The 23,631-nt window shown below is 50.5% G+C and overlaps 9 protein-coding genes across 9 annotated transcripts; 6 read left to right on the top strand and 3 right to left on the bottom strand.

The window, feature by feature from the left end:
* Position 1: 1 nt before the first annotated feature.
* On the top strand, positions 2–2,223 carry BKA67DRAFT_539277 (Bud-site selection protein; the record flags this gene model as incomplete). The annotated part of the gene is made up of 3 exons (XM_046100604.1): positions 2–83; positions 434–738; positions 823–2,223. 3 exons carry the CDS (start codon positions 2–4, stop codon positions 2,221–2,223), a joined length of 1,788 nt encoding a protein of 595 aa, XP_045953922.1.
* A 267-nt stretch (positions 2,224–2,490) lies between these two features.
* On the bottom strand, positions 2,491–5,232 carry BKA67DRAFT_386045 (uncharacterized protein). Its single transcript, XM_046096585.1, has one exon. It carries the CDS (start codon positions 5,059–5,061, stop codon positions 2,758–2,760), a length of 2,304 nt encoding a protein of 767 aa, XP_045953921.1. The 5' UTR covers positions 5,062–5,232; the 3' UTR covers positions 2,491–2,757.
* BKA67DRAFT_386051 (uncharacterized protein) lies at positions 5,233–6,461 on the bottom strand. Its single transcript, XM_046096586.1, has one exon. The coding sequence runs from the start codon at positions 6,184–6,186 to the stop codon at positions 5,404–5,406; it is 783 nt and encodes a 260-aa protein (XP_045953920.1). The 5' UTR covers positions 6,187–6,461; the 3' UTR covers positions 5,233–5,403.
* Positions 6,462–9,154: 2,693 nt separating this feature from the next.
* On the top strand, positions 9,155–10,850 carry BKA67DRAFT_649168 (deuterolysin metalloprotease). Its single transcript, XM_046106006.1, has 3 exons — positions 9,155–9,779; positions 9,846–10,131; positions 10,185–10,850. Exons 1-3 carry the CDS (start codon positions 9,578–9,580, stop codon positions 10,756–10,758), a joined length of 1,062 nt encoding a protein of 353 aa, XP_045953919.1. The 5' UTR covers positions 9,155–9,577; the 3' UTR covers positions 10,759–10,850.
* Positions 10,851–12,916: 2,066 nt separating this feature from the next.
* Positions 12,917–13,952, top strand: BKA67DRAFT_594495 (uncharacterized protein; the record flags this gene model as incomplete). Its single annotated transcript, XM_046105058.1, has 3 exons — positions 12,917–12,967; positions 13,034–13,799; positions 13,867–13,952. The coding sequence occupies 3 exons, from the start codon at positions 12,917–12,919 to the stop codon at positions 13,950–13,952; spliced, it is 903 nt and encodes a 300-aa protein (XP_045953918.1).
* A 498-nt stretch (positions 13,953–14,450) lies between these two features.
* On the bottom strand, positions 14,451–15,565 carry BKA67DRAFT_524168 (nucleotide binding protein-like protein; the record flags this gene model as incomplete). Its single annotated transcript, XM_046098547.1, has 4 exons — positions 14,451–15,022; positions 15,084–15,203; positions 15,321–15,450; positions 15,503–15,565. The coding sequence occupies 4 exons, from the start codon at positions 15,563–15,565 to the stop codon at positions 14,451–14,453; spliced, it is 885 nt and encodes a 294-aa protein (XP_045953917.1).
* A 584-nt stretch (positions 15,566–16,149) lies between these two features.
* Positions 16,150–17,949, top strand: BKA67DRAFT_524220 (apoptosis-antagonizing transcription factor; the record flags this gene model as incomplete). Its single annotated transcript, XM_046098553.1, has 2 exons — positions 16,150–16,210; positions 16,286–17,949. 2 exons carry the CDS (start codon positions 16,150–16,152, stop codon positions 17,947–17,949), a joined length of 1,725 nt encoding a protein of 574 aa, XP_045953916.1.
* A 98-nt stretch (positions 17,950–18,047) lies between these two features.
* BKA67DRAFT_386011 (uncharacterized protein) lies at positions 18,048–18,509 on the top strand. Its single transcript, XM_046096584.1, has one exon. It carries the CDS (start codon positions 18,146–18,148, stop codon positions 18,410–18,412), a length of 267 nt encoding a protein of 88 aa, XP_045953915.1. The 5' UTR covers positions 18,048–18,145; the 3' UTR covers positions 18,413–18,509.
* A 684-nt stretch (positions 18,510–19,193) lies between these two features.
* Positions 19,194–23,024, top strand: BKA67DRAFT_577345 (uncharacterized protein). Its single transcript, XM_046103629.1, has one exon. It carries the CDS (start codon positions 19,363–19,365, stop codon positions 22,741–22,743), a length of 3,381 nt encoding a protein of 1,126 aa, XP_045953914.1. The 5' UTR covers positions 19,194–19,362; the 3' UTR covers positions 22,744–23,024.
* Positions 23,025–23,631: the final 607 nt, after the last annotated feature.

The raw sequence follows: 23,631 nt of genomic DNA, 5'->3' as shown, positions 1-23,631 counted from the left end.
CATGCCACAATCCAGCGCCCTGAGAGCTGCCTATAACGCGGCGGGGTCCCGCGAATACCCCTCGAATGGGGCTCCCCGAGCGGGTAAGTCACATTAGAGTTGGCACACGTACTCTCGCAAGGTTAGTGTCCCAATCGTCCGTGTAAGTCGCCCAGTACAATCCAATCCTTCAAAGGACGCGACTCTACGGATTGATCTGTGGGCTCGTGGGCCAAGATGAAAAAAACAATCCAACACTATGGAATCACTCGAGACATTGGACCGGAGGGGACATTGTGTTGCAATGGGACAAGTCCGTGATCTTGGGTGGAAGATGCTCCCTTTTCGTGCTGGTATCAAGTCCGCACAACTTCGGACAGTTGCATCTCGCTGCGCTGGCTTCACTACGTACACCGACTGCTTATCGTTGGCGCTTGCGCTGGAATTTCTTCAGGGTGCCCCACTTTAAAGTTTATCCCCCGAACGGAGCTCTCGCCAAAACTTTTGACGATCGTGAGATTTCCCGACGGCGAACCAGACAAATCACCGGAGAAATCCTGCTGCGCCCGCGAGAACGTCATGGTCAAACGAAAGCGGTCCGAACCCCGATTGGAGGAGAACCTACAGAAATGGGAGAAGGAGCTCGTGCGCGGCCTCAAGGCGGCAAAGGGCTTCGAGAGGCAGAGATATGCGAAGCGACAGCGCGAGGCCGATCCCGAGAAGGCTGCGCGGCTGGAGAGGGAGATCGTAGTGTTAAAGGTACGTAGATCAACCGCCCGGGAGCTGCATTTGACTGCCTGCCCCGACAGAGAGTTTGCTGGGCTAACCGCTTTCCGCCTGTAGAGTATTGACCTCCACCAATGCGCCCATCAGCACCTCTGCTCCTCGCTCCTGAGGATCAAGGGCGTCGCGGATGCCCCCAACCTCCCCGAGGCCATCAAGCCCGTGCCGAAGCCCGATCTGACCGACGACGAGAGAACGGCCCTGCACAATGTCACGAGCGCCCTGTGCAACCGCAAACAGGTCAAAGATGTCATAGACGAAGCGATCATGGGGACGTGTATCGCGTTGCGGGTGCCGATGCCGGAGAAGAAGGGCAAAGGAAAGGGCAAGAATGACAGAAAGGACCCCGAACAACAAGCTGACGACGTAAAAAACAAAGTGCCCGCGGAGAAGCCGGCCAAGAAGGCCAAGCAGGCTTCTGAAGATGAAGAAGAACAAGAACAAGATGCCGAGTCATGGGACGGCTTTGGATCTGAGGCTGGCGAAGATCTCAAGGGCCTGGCCGGAATTGACGATGAAGAGAAGGCTTTCTCACGATTCGACGATATGCTGGGCAGTTCGAGCGAGGACGACGACGGAAATGGAAGTGACGGAGACGAGGCTGGGGACAGTCGCGCAAAGTCAATTCGAGGGCCATCAGACTACTTTTCTGGCTCTTCGGCGGGGGAAGAGTCAGAGGGCGACGACGAAGAAAGTGACGGAGAAGAAAATCAAGAGGATGATGACGAGGAGGACGATGAAGAATCCGACGCCAGCGCAATTTCACCGCCACCAAAGAGGGCCAAATCCAAAGCCGCCAAGCCAGAGCCAGCATCCTCTGGTAACTCGACCTTCTTGCCTTCTCTTATGGGCGGTTATATCTCAGGTTCTGAATCCGAGGCTTCAGATATTGATGTTGCGCCACCTTTGAAGAAGAACAGACGTGGTCAGCGTGCACGCCAAGCGATTTGGGAGAAGAAGTTCAAGAAGGAAGCCAACCATGTCAGGAAGCAGCAGGAGAGGTCTTCCAGGGATGAAGGCTGGGACATGAAGAAGGGAGCTGTTGGTGGCGAGGAGGATTCTGGGCCATGGAAGAAGGGTATACGCAACCCCTTCGAGAAGAAGTCGGCCCCCGAAGGAGTCCATCCTGATCGACAGGCCAACTTTGATCAGCAGGAGCCAGAGCGTCAACAGAGACCGGAACGACCACAGAGACTGGAACGTCAATCAAGGCCAGAACGTGAGCAAGGATCTGAGCGCCTGAACAGATCACAACGTCGCGCCCAGCTGGCTGCTTCTGGCAGTCTGCCGATCGCCAATCATCAGAGAGACGAAGTGCCGAAGCGCGTAGTCCCCAAGCCGCAGCCGAAACCTCAAAAGGATGATGAGGGACCGCTTCACGCAAGTTGGGCGGCCGCCAAGGCAGCAAAGGAGGCTGCTCAGAAGGTTGCCTTCCAGGGCAAAAAGATTACTTTCGACTAGATACCACGTTAGCCAGAAAATATTCGAACAAACTTTCAGTATCCAAGTGCTCATCCGCCCTCATGGTGTCCACTAAATTAGGCTCATTGGGAACATTATTATTCATTGAATGTGCAAGAAATGCTCTATGGGGAGCTTCCAAGGCTTGAACTTGGAAGCTGTATCTACCCGCAACCATTCCAAAATCATGCGCAATTTTCGATCTCAGGGGTCCAATCGTCGTAGCCAAACGCCGATTCCTCTCACCAAAAGTTTGAGGTATTTCAGGTTCAGTAATCTGGACGGCTGTTCGAAACAATACGGGTGTATCGTTGACTCGTCTGGTAATCCAGGAGAAAGTATTGTTAAACCATTCCAAAAATCCATCGCAATTTCGCGTCCGTCAGCAACCCCCGGTTACCATCCGGGGCAATGTCAAGGCTAAAGCTCGATTCTGTCGGCAAATCAGAGATTTTCAGACGGGTGACATAGCGCTGCACGCGCCCCTAGGAGACGGTGGCAGCGGAGTTACCGTCGTCCTCGCCGAGCTCTCGCTCAGGCTTGGGGGCTTTCGGTACGCGCACGCTTGGCAGAGGGCTGCTCTGCCGGATCGTCGCTATCCTCGCCATGCCCATGCTTCAGCGACCCCTGCGGGGCCGGCTGGTCAAAGGAGCCTGTGAGGTCGATCATGAGGACACGACGACGGAACTCGTCGCTCGACCACTGCTCCTCCTTGACCACGGTGGACGCGACGCTGGGGGCACGACCGAATATGACCTCGCCGTCAGCATAGTCGCTCCGGTCGCTTGTGGTAGCGTTGCAGTCCCCGGTGCTCTTGTCATCATCGTCGCCCGTGAGGTCGATGATCTCTGCGGCCTCGTCGATCGTGATAGTCTTCCTTACGGTCGTGCCTGCCTGAGGTCTGGGTGGCGGCCCCATTGATGCCACGGCACTAGGATATGGCGAGAGACTTCGATGCGAGCTCTCTGTCGGGGAGACCGTTGTGTTGTCACGATCCTCGGCTACGAACAGGCTCTCGTCGTCGTCGTCGTCGTCATTTTCCGGGCCGGCGCCAGCGACAAATACGCTGCAATGAGACTCCGTGCCTTCCTCCTGCGTGGTAGGCTGTGTTTCGTATTTGGCGGCAGTATCATCTTTATCAATGAAAGATGTTTCGACGTCGCTATATATGTCCCCGACGCCTGAATCTCCATCCTCACAAGCTAAGGTATCGTCGAGATCCACATCATCGTAATCATCCCCGCTCTCGAAATCGGATTCGTCAGGGTATATGATGCAATTGGTGGCATCGTTATCCTCCATGTTGACATATTGATTGTCGTAATCGTCGGAATCAGTCCACTCGTCTGGGTATCGAAGGTTAAAAATAGGGTCGCCATCCTCATCTACACCCATCATATCAACGCCTGAATCACCATCGCCGAAATCACCATCGTTGGGACTACTATCATCAGAACCGGCATCTGGAACACCATTTGTGTCACTGGACGAGCCGGCGGAATCAGCACCCGAAAGGTTCTCGGATATGCTTGTGTCCGAGCCGCCACACACTGACAGGATGGCACATGGATTATAGAAACTGTGGACCATGTCTTTGTCCTGACCCTCTGGCACAAATCGGTTCAAGCCATGCGGAGTGGTGAGATTTGCAAGCTCACACTCTACCGCATAGCGCGGAGACTTCGGCATTGTCGCAACGCTATTGATGTCGTCTGTGAAGGACCAATCGCGAACAAGACGTCTGTTCTGGCCAACTTCATAAAATCGTACCCATCTCATGCCGCGTAGCTGGTAGACGAAATCCATGCCATGGCATGTTCGCAGTGATCTGTTGGCTCGACAGTTGGGCTGACCAGCGGTACGCTTCATGAGAGACTGGCGAGGATTGAAACCCTTAGACTTGGTGGAGGGAGGATTCAGAGGATCCCAGTGAGGATTTGGGCCCCGTGAATTAATCTTTTCGATTGACATCCGGGTATAATCTTGGTATCGGTCCGAGAAATCGTAAAACTTCCAGTCTTCTTCGAATTTGTCCTCCTCCGGGATCTTTGGAAACTCGTGCTTGCGGCGAACGCGGCGTTCTGCACCCTCCTCCATGAAGACAGTGAAGGTTGCGAGTTGCCTCATCCGTGTCAGCCAGTTCAGCGGAAGGGTACGCTGGTTGATGCGCGACTTGACACGCGGCATAATGCTCCCGTGCCACATCAGCTCTATGTGTGCGACTCGCTCGGCCCGTGATTGGCCGATACCATTGAAGAAGCGACCGAGCTCGCCTAGAGAGCTGAATGCAAAGGTGTTCATGCCATAGAAGGTGTGGAGGCCGACGTATAGCCATCGTTGACTCACCAAGAGAGGGTAGAGTACATCAGAGCCCTTCCATGTCCAAGTGTTAGAAACGCCTTGGTTTCCAATAACGAATCTGTGTGGAAACCCACATTTCCCAGAGCTCGCAAAGGGGAAGACTCCATCTTCTCTAGGCTCATTTTTCTGGCTGAGACGTGACAGACAGTGGATGAGGCCAGGCTTGACGAGGAGGTACTGAAATACTCGATGTTGAACATTGAGCGGGAGCTTGTCGAACGGGAAAGGCGGGATAGTGACAATTTCACCACCCTCTGCTGCATCGCTCTGCTTATCCTGTGAGAGAAGAAGTACTTCGTCACGCTGCAAATCATCTCGGGGCCGACGTAATTGTCTATCCGTGTACTTACGCCCTGCCCATTGAAGGTCGGGGTGGACCGTTTTGGGATTCATTGACATGTTCCCTTGGCGGCAAGATGTTCGAACAACACAATTCCAAGAGACCGGTTTACCGTTACTGCTAAGGCGACCATGCATGTAAGCATCTGCTAGCTTTCGCCAAGGCTACGTACGACATTCATTAGTATTTATTCCCTCGAGCTCACTCAACAGTTTCCTATTACTTACGATGGAAGGCTCGCGGATACCGTTGAGCTTGTTCAAGAGGTTATCAACACGGGCTTCAAGCGTGGCTTTCTCGGCCTCATGATCTGCCTGGAGTTGATTCTCACGTCGAAGCGCACTTATTCGGACTGATCTGAGCTCCTCGGTTTTTCTCCGCAGCATGCGTCGTAGGATTTTTGCGCTGGTATTGATGTCGACTTCCGATTCATCCAGATTCTCCAAGATTTCTGCCTCGACGGACGGGTCTGTTAACGGTTAGCTGGGTTCAAAGATTGTCACATGAGTGAAGGAAAAAGCTTTACCTTCGGCCTCACTATCCGAGTCTTTTGAACTGATATCATCTCCTTGATTGTTACCATCCTCTGCTTCGCAGTTTTCATCATGCTCTTCGTGATTACTATTGATCTTGTCAGAATCATTATCACCGGAGTTCTTGATTGTATCATCGTTTAAGTCTTGCTGATGAGAGCCGTTGTTAGTAACAGGGTTATTGTTCTGATTCGAATTGTCATCAGTAGCAGGAGAAGCTGTGTGAGTTGGATTGGCTGAGCTGCCTCCTCCAATGTAACCTTTTTGCTCCAGCATGGCAGTATTCTCATCATCGTGATTGGAGTGACCCTCAGGTCGATTGACATCATTGCTGCCTTCAAGCTCAGCCTCACCACTGTCACGACAGTATTGTTGAACTTGTTGCTCAGGAACGTCCTCTTTGTTAAAACTGTTAGACGAGTTTTCATTATGAATGACATTGCTTGATATGTCTTCTTCTGGTGACATGTCTTCATCCTTACCCTTTGATGGCTCAGCGGGCTGGAAGTGGGATCCGACCATTGGATCGGCAGGAGCTCCTGTGGTAGCTGCAGCATTCGATTGATTACCGGCACAGGTCAGTGTAGGATCTTGACTACTCGGAAGACTGCCAGATCTCGTGGTCTCATCCGGGGTGTCTGAGTGAGGTCCTAGCGCACCTGGAACGTTCTGACGATCGCCTTGCAGCTCACCATTGCCAGAATCGTGGGGAGCTTCGTCTGAAGACATGATGATAGCTGTGTGGCATATCAAGACGAAATTCTTGTGCTGAAGATGAGTGATTGGGATGAAAGGGAATTATTGTAACGGAAGATGAGAAGTATAAAAAACGTGCTTGATGGAATAAATGTATTGTTCGAAAAGTTCTCCTACCAAACGTTCTAGAGTCAAGAGACCAATTGGTTTCTGTCGTGTTCTTGACAATTGCGGAAGTTGTTGGCGACGAGAAGAAGGTTTGATGAATGAGAGAATAAAGAAGATTGGGTAAGTGATGTGTGGTAGAGAAGTTGTAATTTGCTTGGCATGGGGGAAATGTTGTGGATGGCGAGGAGCGTTGATTGTGACGGTAGTGGTGAAAAGCGTTTGAATATATAGGCGTATAGAATCCGCTGGTAGTATTTATCACTTAATCTACCATTGGAAAGAGCAGATTGATTGATCTCAGAGGCAATCACGTAAGAGCCCGACGTGAGCAGAAGATCGCAACGCTCGAGAAAGGTCGACTTAATAATGTGGATTTGGATGGCAGGAAATAGAGTGTAGGATGAAGAGAGGAAGGACCGGCGGAAAAGAATGCCTGTGTAGTGAATATAAAGAGGATTGAGTATTTGTGAAGAGGTCACGGTAGTTTTTATGAGAAAGGATAAACTATCTCCAGTTGGTGGTCGATAGAGCTTAAATGACATGCAATATAAGCACGCTGTAAGTAGTCTGCTTGAAGAAGTTACTCTGTGAGGATAGAAAGGGAAATGGCGATGCACGTGCACCTTCCATGACTATTTAAACCGGTTCCCCAAAGGTTTGTTGATTTTCCAATGAATTGATCTAGTCCACTAATTACTGTGAACAAGTAAAGGGGAAGTATAACGCCAACGATAAAGAGAAAAATGTGATATATTTATTATTTGTATACAGGTAGACGAGACAACACATCCGTGGACAGTTTTACTGGTATGATGGGAGTATTGAGAAAAGGACACATTCGAGACATCGTATAATTGAACTGCGACTATGAACTACATATGTGGCCAAATATTATACTCGAGAGTCTGTAGATTGATTTCTGAATAGCATTCTAGTAAAAAGGCTAGAAAGAGATTATAAGTCATCTGATACTTGTCGAGCTATAACCTTAGCCAATTAGAAGAGGAACTAATGAAACGTGCGGCGCATACGATGAGAATAAACTTTGAACTCTGAATATTGCCCGTCATTACTTAGCAATGAGATTGCTTTAAGAGTGAAAAAATAGCCACGGACATGATCTTGTGCGGCTAAGGACTCGATAATGAAGAGATACATACATTCTAAATTTATATAATATCGATGAGCACTCCTTGATTCACTGGTTTTGGTAGACGGCTTCTCTTTTTGGATCCCGATGGTTAGATAGTGGTGTTGCTCTCCAGCCCTACGGTCTAGTTGAACAAAACCTTAGCATAAAGCATAGCTTATCCCACCGAAGAAAGAAGGAACAAAGTAACGGGCCTCATGGTCATATATGAAGTAGAGACATAATCATATCATATCATGTCAAAACATGCAATAATCATGGTACTGCAAGGACTAGCACGAGCAAAACCTATTGGACAATTATGCCCTTCTAAATCTATTACACTTTGAAAGAAAGCCGGCCGCCCCGTAACAATACTCAATTCCATCCTATGAATGCAACAACTTTATCCGGTTGAATTAAAGATTTCCGTGCAACAGTCCCCAACGGGATTTCTATGTCTTCTTAAAAAGAAATGTTGCAAGACGTTTTGATGCAGTCAGGAGGCCTGGACTAATAAACGATTGAAGAAAGCACGCTATGGAAAGATTCATTTCTAATGAGATAGCCACTATTTGACGTTGAATACCCCTACCGAGACTCAATTTCTGTGTGATTTGTTCAAACTGACGATGCGGCCGCGACGCCATGGAATAGAACAACTTCCAGTCGTCGAGAAGTCGAGACATGCGCATCGGTTGGCGTGGTCCCAGCTTGAGCGCATGTCTATTATTTGATGATGCCTTCGATGTGCGCATCTTGATCCAAATGTGCTTCCTGTGAGCAATCTAATTATAGATTCGGCTAACACATCATTGAGTTAATATGTCGTCTCATATCCTAACACTGCCTTGAGTATTATCTGGTGGGGGGAATTTGTATCACAGCTTTGCGGGGGATCCCGTTGCTTGTTTAGGGAAGTGGGCTTGTCCATATAAGTAACGAGTGTGGTTACACGTAATACTAAAGTAGCCAATGACACTCTGTGGTCATCCTTGAGTTCAAAGATCTGCAAGCCAAACTCTCAAGTAAGATGCAAAGGCGGCGTATGATAATGCCAGCTGGACTGCTAATTTGTTCAAAACCTCTAAACGCTGTTGTGGAACAAGGCAAAAAAAAGAAACACAAACTTGACAGGTACTGCACCCGTGAGCTATTTCGACGAATCAAATGGGTTGTCAATTCAAAGAGATGAATACATGACGCTCGCATTACAGCCTGTAGCGAGTCTGCTTAGGACAGGTCAGGAATCCAGCACATATGCACCTCGATACCAACAACAGTTCAAACAAGTTCGGAATGAACGTTACCGCGATATTCCTTACGATGCACATCTGTACAAACGACACCATCGTGGGTTCCGGCCTATCGTTCCTATTCGAGCATGAAAGCATCTACCCGTACGATCCGTCGGCGATTTGACGTAGTGCCTGTTTACATAGCCGGCGTAGACCGCTGGCAGCGGTTTTCAATGAGCTTTACCACGCCGCCAACGACTGGATTCAATGCCGCCAATCAACTGTTGCAATTGAGCTTGGGGTCATGTCGATCGCATACAATGCCAGCAGGTACCGGATTATACTTTCTAATTTTATTGTCGATGCAACCAAGAGGCCAAGCAACCTACCAAGAACGCTTAGCCTCCATAAGCTTCATCAAGCACGTGCCAAGTTACACTCCACCTCCATTTCTTCAGCGTTTCACCTGGCGCTAATGCATTATAGGCCTGCCTAATTCAGTGTAGCCGTCTTGCTTATCCGGCATTGACAATTAATTGAGTTACTATATTCGGGAAGACGCACATTCGTGCCGCCCCATTGATGCTACATATAAGTATTCCAGATGTCTTGGCGTTTCTTGGCTCCTCATTTCCCGCCCGCTGTCTTCTTATCGGGAGACAAGAACAGCAACGGCACGCGCGTCTCTTGGTTCCGTTGGCAGGAATGGCATTCAAGGTTCATGGCATGGGTATACCGAACCCATGGCTCATTGCCATCGGGCCTCCACGGCGGTGCCATGGATCGAAAATGGTGGCAATCTGAGTACTTATAGTCGTGGGTTCATCCCATCTCTGAGTACCTTGATGGACAACTCACGAAGCCAATTCGCAGTTCGATAACTCTGAAAATGCTCTCCAAGGCCCTGCCCGTCGCCGCCCTTGCTGGCGCAGCTATGGCTGCTTGCCCTCTCTCTGTTGAGATTGCTGGCACTGACAGCCATATTGTCCAGGTCGCTGTCACCAACACTGGTAGCGAGCCTCTCACTGTCTTCAAGGGTAACACCGTTTTCAGTGAGCACGCTACTCTGGACCTCTTGGTAGATGACGCCGGTATGTTACTCTCTTCTGCACAGACTTGTACAAGCTGGAGCATCAACACTAACAATGCAAATCTAGAGGGCAATGCTTTGCCATTCGACGGTATCTACGTCAACTACAAGAAGAGTGGTCTTGCACCTGAGCACTTCCAGACTATCCAGCCTGGTGAGACTGTCACTGCCTCTGTTAACGCCGCCAAGACCTACAACCTTGACGGTGTCGCCGAGGCTCAGGTGACTGCTATCCAGGGCTTCAAATACATTGAAGGAACCGAGGCTCCTGAGACGTTGGCCGACACCCAGTTCTGTGAGAGCGTCAGCTCCGCTCCCGCAACCATCACCCCCGACCAGAGCAGTGTCGCTGAGTAGGTCTGAAAACCGTCTCGGATTTGAACCCAGACTGACAATTTCTCTTCAGAACACACATCAGCACCGTTGGTGCTGATTTCAACTCCCGCATCAAGAAGCGAGACATCACCTACAGCTCTTGCACCACCGCCCAGACAACTTCTCTGAAGACCAGTGTCACGGATGCCATCTCGTTGGCCACCAACGCCAAGACCGCTGCCGCCTCTTCCTTGTACTACTACACCACCTGGTTCAAGTCCACCTCCGTCTTGACCAAGGTCCAGACCATCTACCAGGATGTCGTCAACGTGCGCACCACGTCGCCCAAGATCTCCTGCACGGACACCTACAGCGACTGTACCGACGGCACTGCCCTGCTCTACACCGTCCCCAGCGCCAACGTCATCGTCCCCTGCCCCAACAACGGCTACTGGGACTTCCCTGAGCTCGCCACCACCTGTACCGACTTCGACTACGACAAGGCCGGCTCCATCCTCCACGAGATGACCCACTTGTACGGCACCGACGACTACGCCTACGGACCCACGGCCGCCAAGAAGCTGACCGCTGCCCAGGCTGCTGCCAACGCCGACACCTATGAGATGTACTCCAACAGCGTCAGACTCAAGGGCTGCTCCGGCTAAATCATGTCAGGAGTATTGTGGTAGGACCGATAGCTAGTACTGGCATTGCGTGGCTATGTTTGAACGCAAGGAGAATATACAATCGGTACTCATTTAGATTCTTGTGTCCTATGCTGCCCAGGTGATACGTCTCCACTCGTGTTCGCACCATGCAAAATTATTATCATTGCTCTGTAGGTTTCGCTAGCTGGGTTGAAGTGTCCTGGTTCAGGGATTCGGGCACTTGGTACTTACACTTACAAGCCCTTGGTGTGCCTCGTGTGTCATCATCGGGGAAAGGAGTAATAGAGATCTTTCTCCATCGATACGCATCGGATTTTGCTTCCTCTGGCATCTTCCTGCTCTTCAACTGCTCCTCTTTTCTTTTGGTGAATCCATCTAGCAGTATATCATTACTGCGTAATTGGCATAGTGTATGGCTCTGCAAACGCAGATCTCGCAAAGGCTCGGGTCCGAAAGTATCCCAGCATTGAGGGCATTGATGGGATAAAGCATGTTGCCGAATGCGAACATTTAGATACGGATTTAGAGTGGTATGGTGGAATGAGCCTTGAAGGGTCCTAACTTTACACGATACATTTCAACCCACCTGGGGCTGACACAAGGTATTTGTCTGCAATACTTCCGAGTATTTCTATTGTGATATGGACAGGCGAACCGACGGCCAACATCGTGCACCATACATATATCGACAGCGTCGATATCAACGTCCTTTACCTTCTTGGAAGTGTTGTCATTGTCGGCATTCCCGACTTTCGTCTTGTGCGTTGTGTAAGTCACAGTTTGCTGCTACGACTCCCTACAGGCGTCCTCGCCTCGACTATAAGCACCTGTATTTCGCTTAGTCGGGCTATATAATTTAAAGAAGCACTATCTTGAAACCAGCTGCCGCAATGACTGACGATCTTGTATACTTTCGGTTATTTGTAGGCGCCCCCATTTAATACACGTTCTATGGGTCTTCAACATCATGCATAAGCCGTCGTCTCTCAGCCCCAGGCAGTTTCTAGTTAAGGCTGCCGGTCTGATCGTGCATATGTAGCGCCGCTTCTTGTACTGCTTCATTGCCAAAGGGAATATGACGACTACAACCCGCTTTGATATTTATTATTTTTCGCGTGCCGAAAGCTATGCATGGCTTTTATGGGTGCTGCCTTACCGAATGGATGAAGGTGATCTTCTGATACTGGTAGTATGAAGTAAAAGGTTTTGTTTAGCGCGCTGAAGCTAGACGGTTCCTCTGGGAGCGGCGTGCGGTCATGAGAATGACCACTTTCAAGGTGTAGATCTGTAGCGGCGAACGTGGACATGGCGAATGTTATAGGCGGTTGACAAGATGGAGACTGATACAGAGGTGGGGTTTTCCAGGTACTTCTTATTCTCCAACCTAAAAGAGGCTGCACATTATTGGGCCAAACCAATGACAGAGCGAATCATTAAAGGTGATATTGATGGAAATCTGAATTGCTCGATAATGAAAACAAGACCAAAAGCGTAGGGGCTTCATTACATTGACACTTTGAGTGAAATTGAGTCCAATAAGAGATATGATACAGAGTGGCCACCGATAGCTGTATAGCAATCTACCCTACATACTTTCGCTCATGTACGCCAAACTGGAGCATGGGCCTTTCCACATATGCACCGAATATGCATGTCTGAAAGCCAACATAGTGATCAGGCTGTACGGACGCCACCATATCATTGGGGGTTCCTTTTTTCTCACTTGACAGTGCCGAAATGTGATATACCGCCTGGTAAAAGCCGCTGCGTCAGACGTTAGGTTGTGTCGGCGCAGCAAGAGATGAGATGCGGTCAAAGATAGGAACGTCAGAAGCCTCTCATGAATTGGCACTGGAATGGGAACCTCCCCCCCCCCCTTCCCACATACATACTGTCTCACGGCAAGTTACAGCGGCTGTGGGGTTTGGACCGTGCACACCTTGCAGTTGGACGCCACCAAGATCAGTAATAAGGAAGGGCAGGCAAGTTGACGTTAGACCACTTGCAGCCAGACACTTTCAATGTGCATCGTTTTAACAGCCAACGTCACATTCTCTTTACCTGCACGTAGTCTACGAGAAAGCCGGACATCCAAATTCTCGTCGCGCACCTTCGATTTCGCATTTCTTACTTTATTATACTACGCTCGATCACTATGGCCGACGTCGCAGCCATCCAGGAAGATATCCAGCAATATCGCGAGCAGGTAAGCCGTCACCTCGACCACCCAGCCTTCACCGTGCTTTACCCCCCTAGCTAACCACTTGCGCAGCTCGAGGTAGTCGACGCTGGCCTCCGAGATGACCCCAATAATGCAGAGCTCTTAGCTTTAAAATCAGAGTTAGACGATGCGCTCGCCCTGCTGAACGAGACCCTTGCTGAACTGAAGCCTGCGAAAGCACCACCCAAGCTTAAAGCTCCGTCGCCGCCTGCCGAGGCTCCGAAATGGTCCCGTGAAAACCACCCTGCGTTCAAGAAGGCAGCACTTCCCGAAGAGAAGGAAGAAACCGGCCCGGTCAACTACAATGTCAACGACAATGTCGTGGCCAAGTGGGTTTCGGGCGACAAAGGTTTCTATCCCGCCAGGATCATGTCAATCACGGGTTCGTCAGCGGCGCCCATCTACATTGTCAAGTTCAAGAGTTACGACAATACAGAGCAGCTCAGAGCAAAGGACATCCGCCCAGTCGCTCAGAAGAGGAAAGCCGACGGAACACCTACCGGCAGCAGCACGCCAGTCCCAGCCCCCTCGCTTTCACAGCCTCCGCCGCCACCCACAGTCGCCCCCGCCGCCCCAGCTCCTGGCGTCATCTCTTCGGCTGCCAGTATCGACCCCGAACTGGTCGCCAAGAACAAGGAGGCAGCACAAAAACCCGATCTCGATGAGAAGCCCAAGGCCAAGAAGATCAGATCGACCAAGGAGCTCGTCGCTGGGAAGAACAAGTGGCAAGAGTTCAACTCAAAGTCCAAGTTTGCAAAGGCAGGAAAACCCAAGAAAGACAGCATGTTCCGGACACCCGAAGGTGTCACTGGCAGAGGTCAGACCATCCTCTCCCCCTATCTCCTATTCCTAAGTTTGTGACCATAGCTAACTCTGTCAAACAGTGGGCTTTACAGGGTCTGGACAAGCCATGCGGAAGGACACCGCCAGAACTCGCCATATCTATCAAACGAACGATGAACTTGATTGAGACTAATGCTGCCTCTAGGTAGCCTCGCTTGACGCTGGACAACAAGGCGAACCTGATTGTTCTACGGGTATGACGGCGTTGGGAATTTCGGATTAGGGGAGTTCAGGCTTTGACCCTTTCTTCTTTGCCTCTTTTCCGTTGCGAATGCTAACTTGGTCTACGAGCAACATGTCTCTCTCATCATCCCCTGCCAGTGCTGTATTCAGGTCAGCTGCGGGATTGTTGTATATGGAATAGAAATTTCATAGAATGCCAAGGTTTCTACATTGCATTGCTTTGATCAAGCCGGAGTCGATTGCTAAGTCTTTGGTACCAACAGGAAACAGAGCGCGCCTTTTCAATAGTCAACAAGGTTACTTTTATCTCCTCAGTTACACCTGATGGTCGTGAAGCCAAAGAATGGGAGCATGTGTCCCCCCCCGGAAGTCGACGCTGTCTCTACGCCCAGTTTGTTGTGATTGTTGTGAATATTACAATCGCTAAATTGACAATGATATCTTACAGTCCGATTTTCCTGCCGACTTCTTCCGCAATTTTCATGAACGCCTGAGCTCTCGAGCTGTCGGGTTCCGCGACCACCGTAGGCTTGCCCTGATCGCCATGGTCGCCAATGTTGGGATGCAGAGGGATATCACCGAGCATGTCTATGCCATGCTCCTGACAGACCTTCTTGACCCTCTCACTGGAGCCGAAAACGGCCGTCTCGTGATTGCAACATGGGCAGTTAAATATGCTCATGTTCTGCACTAACCCCAGCAACGGCACGTTGACCTTTTTGAACATATTGATACCTTTTACCGCGTCCTTGACCGCCAACGTGTGTGGTGTAGTCACGATGACTGAGCCGTCCAATTCGATCTGTTGCGTAATGGTCAGCTGCGTGTCGCCAGTGCCCGGTGGTAAGTCGAGCACCAGCACATCCAGACCGCCCCAATCGACTTCATGGAGAAGCTGTTGCAAGGCTTTCATGACCATCAGACCACGCCACGCCACGGGCGCATCCTCGCCGACCAAGTAGCCCATGGACATGGTCTTGACGCCATAGTTGGACATGGGTACCAGCTGGTTATCTGTGTAAAGTCAGTAAAGCGGAGCTCGAGAGCTACAGTGGCTATCTTGGGGGATATCTACTTGACGATAACCGCGGCTCCCCAGAAAGATCAAATAATGTTGGAATGGACGGGCCGAAGATGTCTGTATCTAGTATACCAGTTCGGTGGCCCTGCCGAGCGAAAGCTAGGGAGAGGTTGGCTATTTTTTGACGTATTAGTCCCATGATCCGTGCAAACTTAGACCAAGCACAGTAAGGTGGAAGATGATGCTGGACATGGTTTTCATGAAAAATCACTGAGATACCATGCTACGTACCGGCTACTGTGCTCTTGCCCACTCCGCCCTTGGCCGATGATACCGCGATGACCTTTGCGACATCTTTGATCTTACGGCGCTCCGGCAGACCTCTTTGGAACCGCGGAATAGAGCCAGTCCTGGGCAGCCCCTATTCTTCGTAAGACGATGATCCGTTCTGACTCGGTGCGTTGCAAACTCACCAGGGGATTTTCATGTTGAAGAGCTCGGAGCGCATGGAAGAGACGAGGCGCAGAGGCCTTCATGACCGCACGTGCTTTGAAGCACTGTATTGTCACTATGTATGAATTTGGGTGTTCAACAATCCCCCCCTTTTTCTCTGGAGTTGAATTAAGCTCGACCGAGCATCGCAGGGTTTCTTTGCTGAAATAAGAGATTTACCAACAACGTGCCCAGCAGCGCGGATTCCTCCTCTGAAGGATGGGGGATGCAGCGGCTGCAAGCGAGGCTGGACTGGTGGGTGGGTTCAAGAGAGGCTGCACTGCAGCAGACGGAGCTTATTTTCACCATCAAATCGGCCGCGCTGAGCTTAATTCGACGTTTTTTAGGCGTCGCGCCGATGTGAACACCCTCCCCAGCGGGGGGGCCAGGCGCCCACTTTTTGCTCACTGGGAGATGCGATGGGGGGCGGGGCGGGGCGTGCGCCAGCTCAGTTTCTGCCATGCGACACCGCTAAAATTTTCTTGAGGGTCCTTTCTACTGTGCAGTGGGGCCGAGCAACGTTTGGCAATCGGTTACTTCGCTGCCAGATGCTTTGGATAACGGAGCGGAAGTCGATTGTTTTATTTTGATTGGAGCATCTGCGTTTGCCGATACACACAATTACAAGATGCCCAAAGCAAAGGGAAGAGCGAAGCAGTTCGCTGATTGGGAAGAGAAGCCCGTGCAAGGTTCGTCAAGCTTCCTTTCAATTGCGACTTGATTTCGCAGCATCGCTGACCGCGGGAAACCCCCCCAACCAATAGATTACGACCCTGAAACCGAACCACGCATCGAAGATGAGGAGAGTGACGACGATGATATTGACGAGGATGCCGGCACGGAGCACTATGTCTCCGTCGGCAAGTCGAAGCTCCAGCGCAAAGACCCCGTCTCCCTCGGTCCGCAGTATCGCGGTGCGCGCGTGAGCCGCGATGCGCTTGACCAGTCCTCTGATGACGACGAAGACGACGACGAAGAGGAAGAGGACGATCAAGAAGGGCTGGGGTCTGATTCGGAAGACTACGAGAGCGCACAGGAGGGGTTCGATGACCCCGATGACGCAGATCTGGAGAGAGACCAGCTGGAGCATGATGGCGAGGACGCTGAGATCGACAGCGAGGACGCGCTTGGCGAGAGCGACGAGGAGAGGTTCAAGGACTTCACGTTCAGGGGCAGCTCCCAGGCTCTGCCGGTGAGAGGAAAGAAGGTCAAGAGACCAACGGCGTCTGACTTCATGGACGAGGAAGCCGACGAGTCGGAAGACGACGAGGGTCGATCACTACAAGCCGATGAAGACGAGGAGGATGACAGCGAAGAGGATGAGGACGCTTCTGACCTCGAGGGATTCATCGATGACGGCGAGGACGAATCGGAAGAGGAGGACGATGAAGATGAAGAGCGAGGTAGCAGTGGCAGCGATGACGACGAAGATGAGGCACCAGCCGCCAAAGGCAAGCGCGGAGATCTGGCCTCCACGTTCGCCTCGGGAGCGCAAAATATCACTGGTGCCATTGCCAGCTCGATCCAGAAGGACGTCGCCAAAGGTCAGGCCGTACGGCAACAAAGAAAAGCATTCGATGCAGCACTTAACATCCGGATTCGCTTGCAGAAGGCTTTGGTAGCAGTCAACTCCTTCAGCGCCTCGGACGAAACAGAGGCGACGACGGAGCCTTATGAAGCCGCCGAAGCTGCCGCAGTCAAGCTGCTGAATACCATTGGCGACTATCGCTTCGCCATGCAAGGAAAGACCGGCCAGAAGAGGAAAAGGGGCCTTGATGTGGGTGCATCTAGTGGAGACATTTGGGATAGCATCCAGGAGCTCGAGCGTCCAGCAGTGGCACGCCGGAAGGCTGTCCTAGAGAACTGGTCTAAGAAGGTGAAGGCTACGCAAGCGAACAACTCGGGCATCAGCAAAGGAAGCAAGTTCGTCAAGGTTGACGAGCCTCTCACCATGCTTCTGGAGAACCAACTGCAAGATTCCGAAAGGCTCATCAAGCGGACACGAGTCCCTCGATCTTGCGCCCCGGTCCAAGTCTCACAGAAGGTCAACGAGGACGCAGACATCTACGACGATGCAGACTTTTACCAGCTGCTTCTGAAGGAGCTGGTCGATCAGCGCACTGCCGACACAGGTGCCGCCGGGCAGGCAGCAACAATCCGTTATGCCGCCGTCAAGGAGGCAAAGAACAAGAAGCACGTAGACACGAAAGCGAGCAAAGGCAGGAAGATGCGGTTCAACGTGCACGAGAAACTACAAAGTTTCATGGCACCGGAAGACCGAAGGGGCTGGGAGCAGCATGCTATTGACCGGTTCTTCGGCACTCTCTTCGGCCAGAAGATGGTACTCAACGAAGATGAGGCCACTGACGAGGAGATGGGCGATGATGTCGATGCCGCGGAAGCTGGCCTTCGCTTGTTTAGAAATTAGATATCGGGTTAGACTATAACTACAATCCACCCGATGAAGCATTATATGTTGCCTAAGCTGACGTTGAGGATATTTGAATTGTGACAGCAGCCATTTCAAGGCCGGCACACGCGCTCACGGGTTTTCAGGTTGGGAACGTAGGAACCTCCACGTGGTAGATTATGCACAGTCTCATCCCACGGCCTCGAGAGCTAAAATGTTATTTCACTGGTGTGATGGTTCTTGTTCTGCAAGAGCTCTACTGCACAGCATTTCCTTTCAAAATTCGACACTGCCTCATGCCTATTACCATGACGTGCACGCGAGGCTGACCACGGTTGGCCTGGCCCGAAGCTTGATTCTTACCTACCAACCACACTGCTGCATTAGATCATGGTTAGAAGCGAAGATGCTCGCCAATCATCTGTGCACATTCGCCGCAAGTGAGTTGGTTCTGTTGTGCTCGATTAGTTCTAGCGCGTAACGGTTTACTATTAGAATATGCACCCCTTGCGTGAGACGAACGGCCCATTGACCAGGGGGAAGTGTGTTTCCAGGTACCAGGCCAAAAGTGATCTCAACCACTACTAACCTAGGCGTTGGAGTGCTGAGTCCAAACACTCGACATATTTAGGAGAACTAGGTTTCAACCGTCAAGGGGAGCAACTGCAACTTTCATGATAGCCCCGTCATACTTTTCACGCTCTACCTTGTCAAACGCCCAATGTCATTTCCCCTCATTTCGTGAGTGCGTCAAGGGCATGGACTAAGAAAAGCAAACACCATACCGGGTCAATGCAACTTGCTTGGTTGTTGTTTTTACTCCATAAATCAATATTTTTACCCCACTGTAACCCTTGCCATGATGTGACAACGTTGGTGTGAGTCGTCTTGTAATTGGGACTAGTTTGTAGCACCAAGAATTTCTTTCTCCAATCGAAGCTTCACCCCCTATATGTTTGTCTGCTCGAGGGTTCGAGAAAGACATCGAAAGCCTTCCGTTGTACAGATTGAATCGAAATCGGTCGGCACAGGCAGAACAGGTACATGACTTGGTTGCACGTGCGTGCCACGTCCACCACGCGCCACCACGCGCCACCACGTACATTAAGGAGAACCAGATGCTGCCGTGCATTGTAGTGGAGGCATAGGCGAGACCCAAACGAGACGTGTTGTGGTTGGGGCATGCGTTTGGTTACAGGCGCTGACCAACAACCCCAGCAGAGCACTCGACACTTTGCGACCACATCTCGCCCCTTGTGGCAATTGCCCTTGCATGTCCTTTGAAAAACATAAATTTCATGCTGGAACCCAAGCTGCCATTTTAATTCTTTGGCTAGCCACAAGTTTCGTGTGGTCTTCATTGAGCGGCCCTAGCCGCTGTACTTCTGTCGGTTGTGTGGCCGCATCTTCGGGGGTTCACCACTTGACACCATGGCGCCCAATCAATATCGTCCGTGGTCTATCCGGGGATTTTCCTTCAATAAACCACCGTTCTCGAAGCCCGCAGTATTCTTGGCCATATTGACACAAACTTCCTTCATGCCGTCACGTCTGCCTCGTGGCACAGTCCGTCAACTTCGGATCGAGACGAACTTACGGGTTATTTTCGAGGCTGTCTACCACTTCTCCAGATTCCTGGGAGCGGTGAACTTTTGGGCACGAATTCGAGATGTGTTGGGTTTCGACGTGAAAACGAAGGATTACCACCTGGAAGACATTGTTAATGCCTATTGTGCAGGCCGAATCGATTACGTCTTTCAAGAAGACCCGCCAGGGTCTGTTACTCGCATGGAAGCGCTGGCCGATGAAATCAATGAGGTCCGACGAGAAGCACGTGATTCGCCATGGGCCGGATATTCTGTGTCTCATCTAGACTGGCAGAAATTTTACCCAGCTTGGTTGGACAAGCTATATCAGGTCAAGAGAGATCTAGGGGTTACTGATGAACAAATGGAAAATGGAACTTGCGATCCACAGTTGCGTATGTACTGCTCGTTGGCTGCTCGCACCACACCAATGAGTCCCAGAATGAGGAAACAAGACGAGGCTCTAGCAAAGCAAACAGCAGGATATTCCAGCAAACATGACGAGCACAGCACCCGCCTGGATCTGCAGCCAAAGCGTGAGACTTCGAATGACGAAAGACGTAAGATGTCGAACCAGGTCCGGTCACCTCGACAGGTCTTCCAGAGTCATGTGGCCACAAATTCGAGTGAAGTGAGGGATGCTTGTGTGGAACAGCGGCCTCGGAAGCGGCGACACAGCGAGTGCAGCCAGCAAACTAGTCCGGAACCGAAAAGAACCGCTATTGGGTCACTCATAGTAGAGCCACAAGTGTCTGACGATAACATAGTAGCCGCATTATCTGCCATAAATAAAACGAAACCCCAGCAAGACCAAAGCACAGACTTGGCCGCAAATGCTGACGACCAACCATCTTTACTCTCGACGACCGCCGAACATGCAAAAGAGAAAGAAGAAGTGGCTATGGAACTTGACTCGCCGGAAGTGCCAACACAGCCAGACTGTAGTCTTCCACCAAGATCACCGGTGCAGCCGACAGCATCAGTTTCTGGTCCCCGAAAAAGCCCGTCGCTTACGTCCGGCACAGAACCCGGTATGAGGGTAGGGCTTGATTTCCCACGAGACACGGATAAAATGTCCAACCAGTCTCATAATATCGTAGAACTCGTGAATATCGAGTCCAGAAGCCCCAATCCAACTCAAGACGCCATGCCCTTACCTATGAAGGTGCCAGGTCCGGAACCAGAGCCTTCAGATGCGGTACACGAACTCTTGATGAGCCTGGAATTACGACAAAAAAGGCTAGAAGATATGGAAGCATCAATGCGTGTCTGGCAGGAACAGTTTGCCAAACAACCTTCTATGCAATCACAAGAGCGAATCGAGAAACTCGAGGCGCAGGTGCAACATCTTAGTGCTCAGCTCAACCAATCTGAGCAAAAAAGGGTATCTAGTATGGAGTTGTTGGGAAAGACCTTGGAGAATGAACAGAAACAGAGGTCCATCAACAGACAAAGAGTGGATAAGCTGGAGAACACCATAAAAACTGTCGGACAACCAAAGGATCAAACCTCACAGGACGTTAAAATAGAAGCGCTAAGAGCCTTGGTAGTTGAGTTGCAAGAAGACAGAGGGCTGTACAAAGAGAGAATTGAGAGGCTCGAAAGTTCAACCCAGACCACTCAAGGAACCCAAACTCAGGCGACAGTCGCTCGAGTACACGCATTGGAGACTCGTTTTGAGGAACTCAAAAAGTCACAGGTATCTGGACAAGACCAAATGACAGACATGACGGCTGAGATTCTAAATCTAACAAATCTAATTGACGCTCGGCCCGAAAAGAAACACCTTACGAAGCTGGCTGCTTGCGTGAAGGGCGTTGAAAGTCGGCTGAAGGAGCTAGACCGCCGGGGAGACCAACAGCAAAGCTCCACAAATGATCTTGTCGGGGACTTTGAAAAGCACCTTACTGAACTCAGGGAAGAAGTCACACAACAAACGTTTGGGCTGGAAGGACAACTCAAGCGTATCGAGAGCCGGGTAAATCAGGTCGATGGGCAGCAAAGCGTCTTCAATAACCTCGCCCATGAATTGGAAAAGCGCCACACAGAACTCAGAGACAAAGTTGCTCAGCGAATATCTGGATCCAGTGGTCATGCCAAGGACTCCGACAAGCACCAACATGTGCTTGGGGACGAAATGACTCAGTGGACCTCTGGGTCACATGATCTAATTGAAGACTTGAAGAAGCGTCACAGTGATCTCAAGGACGATGTTGCTCAAAGGACATCCGAGTTTGAAACAGCTGTGAATGAGCTACAGACTCACGTTGCCTCGCTCGCACCAAGAAAGGGGCTTCTCCGAAAGTTCCACGAAGAATTAGAAGACTTGAGAGCACAACACGCACAGCACTCACAGTCCTTGAAAGAGCTTACGTCCAGCAATGATAGCATAAAAAAACAGGTCGAGCGCATACCTCAACTTGAGGAGGACGTGAAGACCTTCAAGAAACAACGCAACCTAAAAACTCCGGGTAAGCGGATCGAGTCTCTTGAGCAAACGACCACAAAACTGTGGGATCTCCTGCACCAAAACTCCTTGACAATAGAGGTCAAAAGCCTGGCAACAGCCATCGGGGCTTTAGAGACCCGCCTGCTTGGACGTGCCTCCGAGGAACGTGTCACAGAGCTTGCAACGGTTGTCCAAGACGTCAAAGCGCAAATGCTCCAAGGTTCAAATGCTGTGCTTGATAAAGTTGCCACAGACCTATGCGACGTCAGGGAGTATATGGATCACAGTTTGGAAATGACCAAATTCATCACTCAGAAGAATGTGCAGAGACTGAAGGAGCAGGTCGAAGAAATTCAAAAGGGACTCCGTCACACGCAACTAGTTGAGCAACCCCTCAATCCTGTCACGTCAATTGACACAGCTCTCAATCTGCGCAATGACGACCGGTTCGCAGATCTTCAGCGGCAGTTTAACGAAGTTCGAGAGCAGCTGCGGCTTGTAAATGGGCTACAGATTCCCGTGCGACTGCTGAGCCCGTCCATTTCGGACCTGGAGTCATTGGCAGGCCAGCCGGGCCAGCCCGCAGAGGTGAAGGACTTCATGGCCAACGTTATGACACAAATTAAGGGGCTGAAGGGTCTCATGAGGAACAAGCTACTGGAGTTGGATAATGTGGAAGAAGCTGACGAGGATAAAAAGGGAGCCATTGCCGAGGTGGCTTTCGAGCTGGACTCTGTCTTGCGTTTTACCCGTGACAAGATCCTGAAGTTATCTTGATGCAATGCACGCGTAACACGCACTGAACTGCGTGAAATAATGGTTTAACGGGAAGGGATTCGCTGTCACGCATGGTATCAACCCGACAAAACCCACTAATTGGCACCCCTTGCACCATTAATTACCATTGCTGATTTGGTTGGCACTGACGCATGTGTTTGCTCTAAATCTCAATATGGCTTTAATCATGCCATAGTTCGGAATTCAAACGGGTCAAAGCGTGGGGTGTTTGGGGGAGGATACCACGGGTGTGTAAGACTAAATGATTGAAGGAATAGGGGTTTACACCTAATATGGCCGCGCTGGTCATGACGGTAATCATAGGAATAATAATTTTCGTGCGCGTTTACCAAGATCATAATGGACGTAAAACCTGCGCCAGAACCTTTCGACTTTGTCTCTAACTAAACGGTAAGATGGTTAGCACGATGCGGCAATAAGAGACATGTTCTTCCATTATGATACAATCGGATTCCTAATCAACGACTTCAAATAACGCACTATATTCAGAGAAATTTTTGTTATAAGTTTGTGTTCCAGCGATAAAGAGTTGAGGGCATATAGGCGAACATATTTTAATTCGCTACCGAATTGGATCTACGTTATTACGTATTAGCGGTATGTTACACGAGTCTATCTGCTCAGCGCAAAACTGGTGGCGGGTGATTGACATTCTAAATTGTATTTTAAGAAACCCCCAAACCTTCTCAGATATAATAGAGAGTTGGATTATATTAAACTGGGCATCTAAGGTCGGCCTGAACACGGTGTCTCGGAGCTACAGGTAAGCATTCGATCATAGACTGGTGATCACGAAAACGTGTGTATACGAATCGAATACGTATGATTATGACGATTGTCAACGCGATCATAAACGTGATGGTCTGC

This window comes from Truncatella angustata (genome assembly GCF_020726525.1).
Source record: "Truncatella angustata strain MPI-SDFR-AT-0073 chromosome Unknown BKA67scaffold_8, whole genome shotgun sequence".
NCBI lineage: Eukaryota > Fungi > Ascomycota > Sordariomycetes > Amphisphaeriales > Sporocadaceae > Truncatella > Truncatella angustata.
Note: the sequence above shows the minus strand (reverse complement) of the source record. Positions and strands in the feature narration are given on the sequence as shown.

Excerpts from the sequence above, each read along its gene's own strand:
- BKA67DRAFT_386011 (XM_046096584.1), top strand. The coding sequence starts at position 18,146 with ATGTTATTTCACTGGTGTGATGGTTCTTGTTCTGCAAGAGCTCTACTG.
- BKA67DRAFT_649168 (XM_046106006.1), top strand. The coding sequence starts at position 9,578 with ATGCTCTCCAAGGCCCTGCCCGTCGCCGCCCTTGCTGGCGCAGCTATG. Across the intron at positions 9,780-9,845 it reads CCTCTTGGTAGATGACGCCG|AGGGCAATGCTTTGCCATTC; the intron begins GTATGTTACTCT and ends ATGCAAATCTAG. Across the intron at positions 10,132-10,184 it reads GACCAGAGCAGTGTCGCTGA|AACACACATCAGCACCGTTG; the intron begins GTAGGTCTGAAA and ends ATTTCTCTTCAG.
- BKA67DRAFT_386045 (XM_046096585.1), bottom strand. The coding sequence starts at position 5,061 with ATGCATGGTCGCCTTAGCAGTAACGGTAAACCGGTCTCTTGGAATTGT.
- BKA67DRAFT_386051 (XM_046096586.1), bottom strand. The coding sequence starts at position 6,186 with ATGTCTTCAGACGAAGCTCCCCACGATTCTGGCAATGGTGAGCTGCAA.
- BKA67DRAFT_577345 (XM_046103629.1), top strand. The coding sequence starts at position 19,363 with ATGGCGCCCAATCAATATCGTCCGTGGTCTATCCGGGGATTTTCCTTC.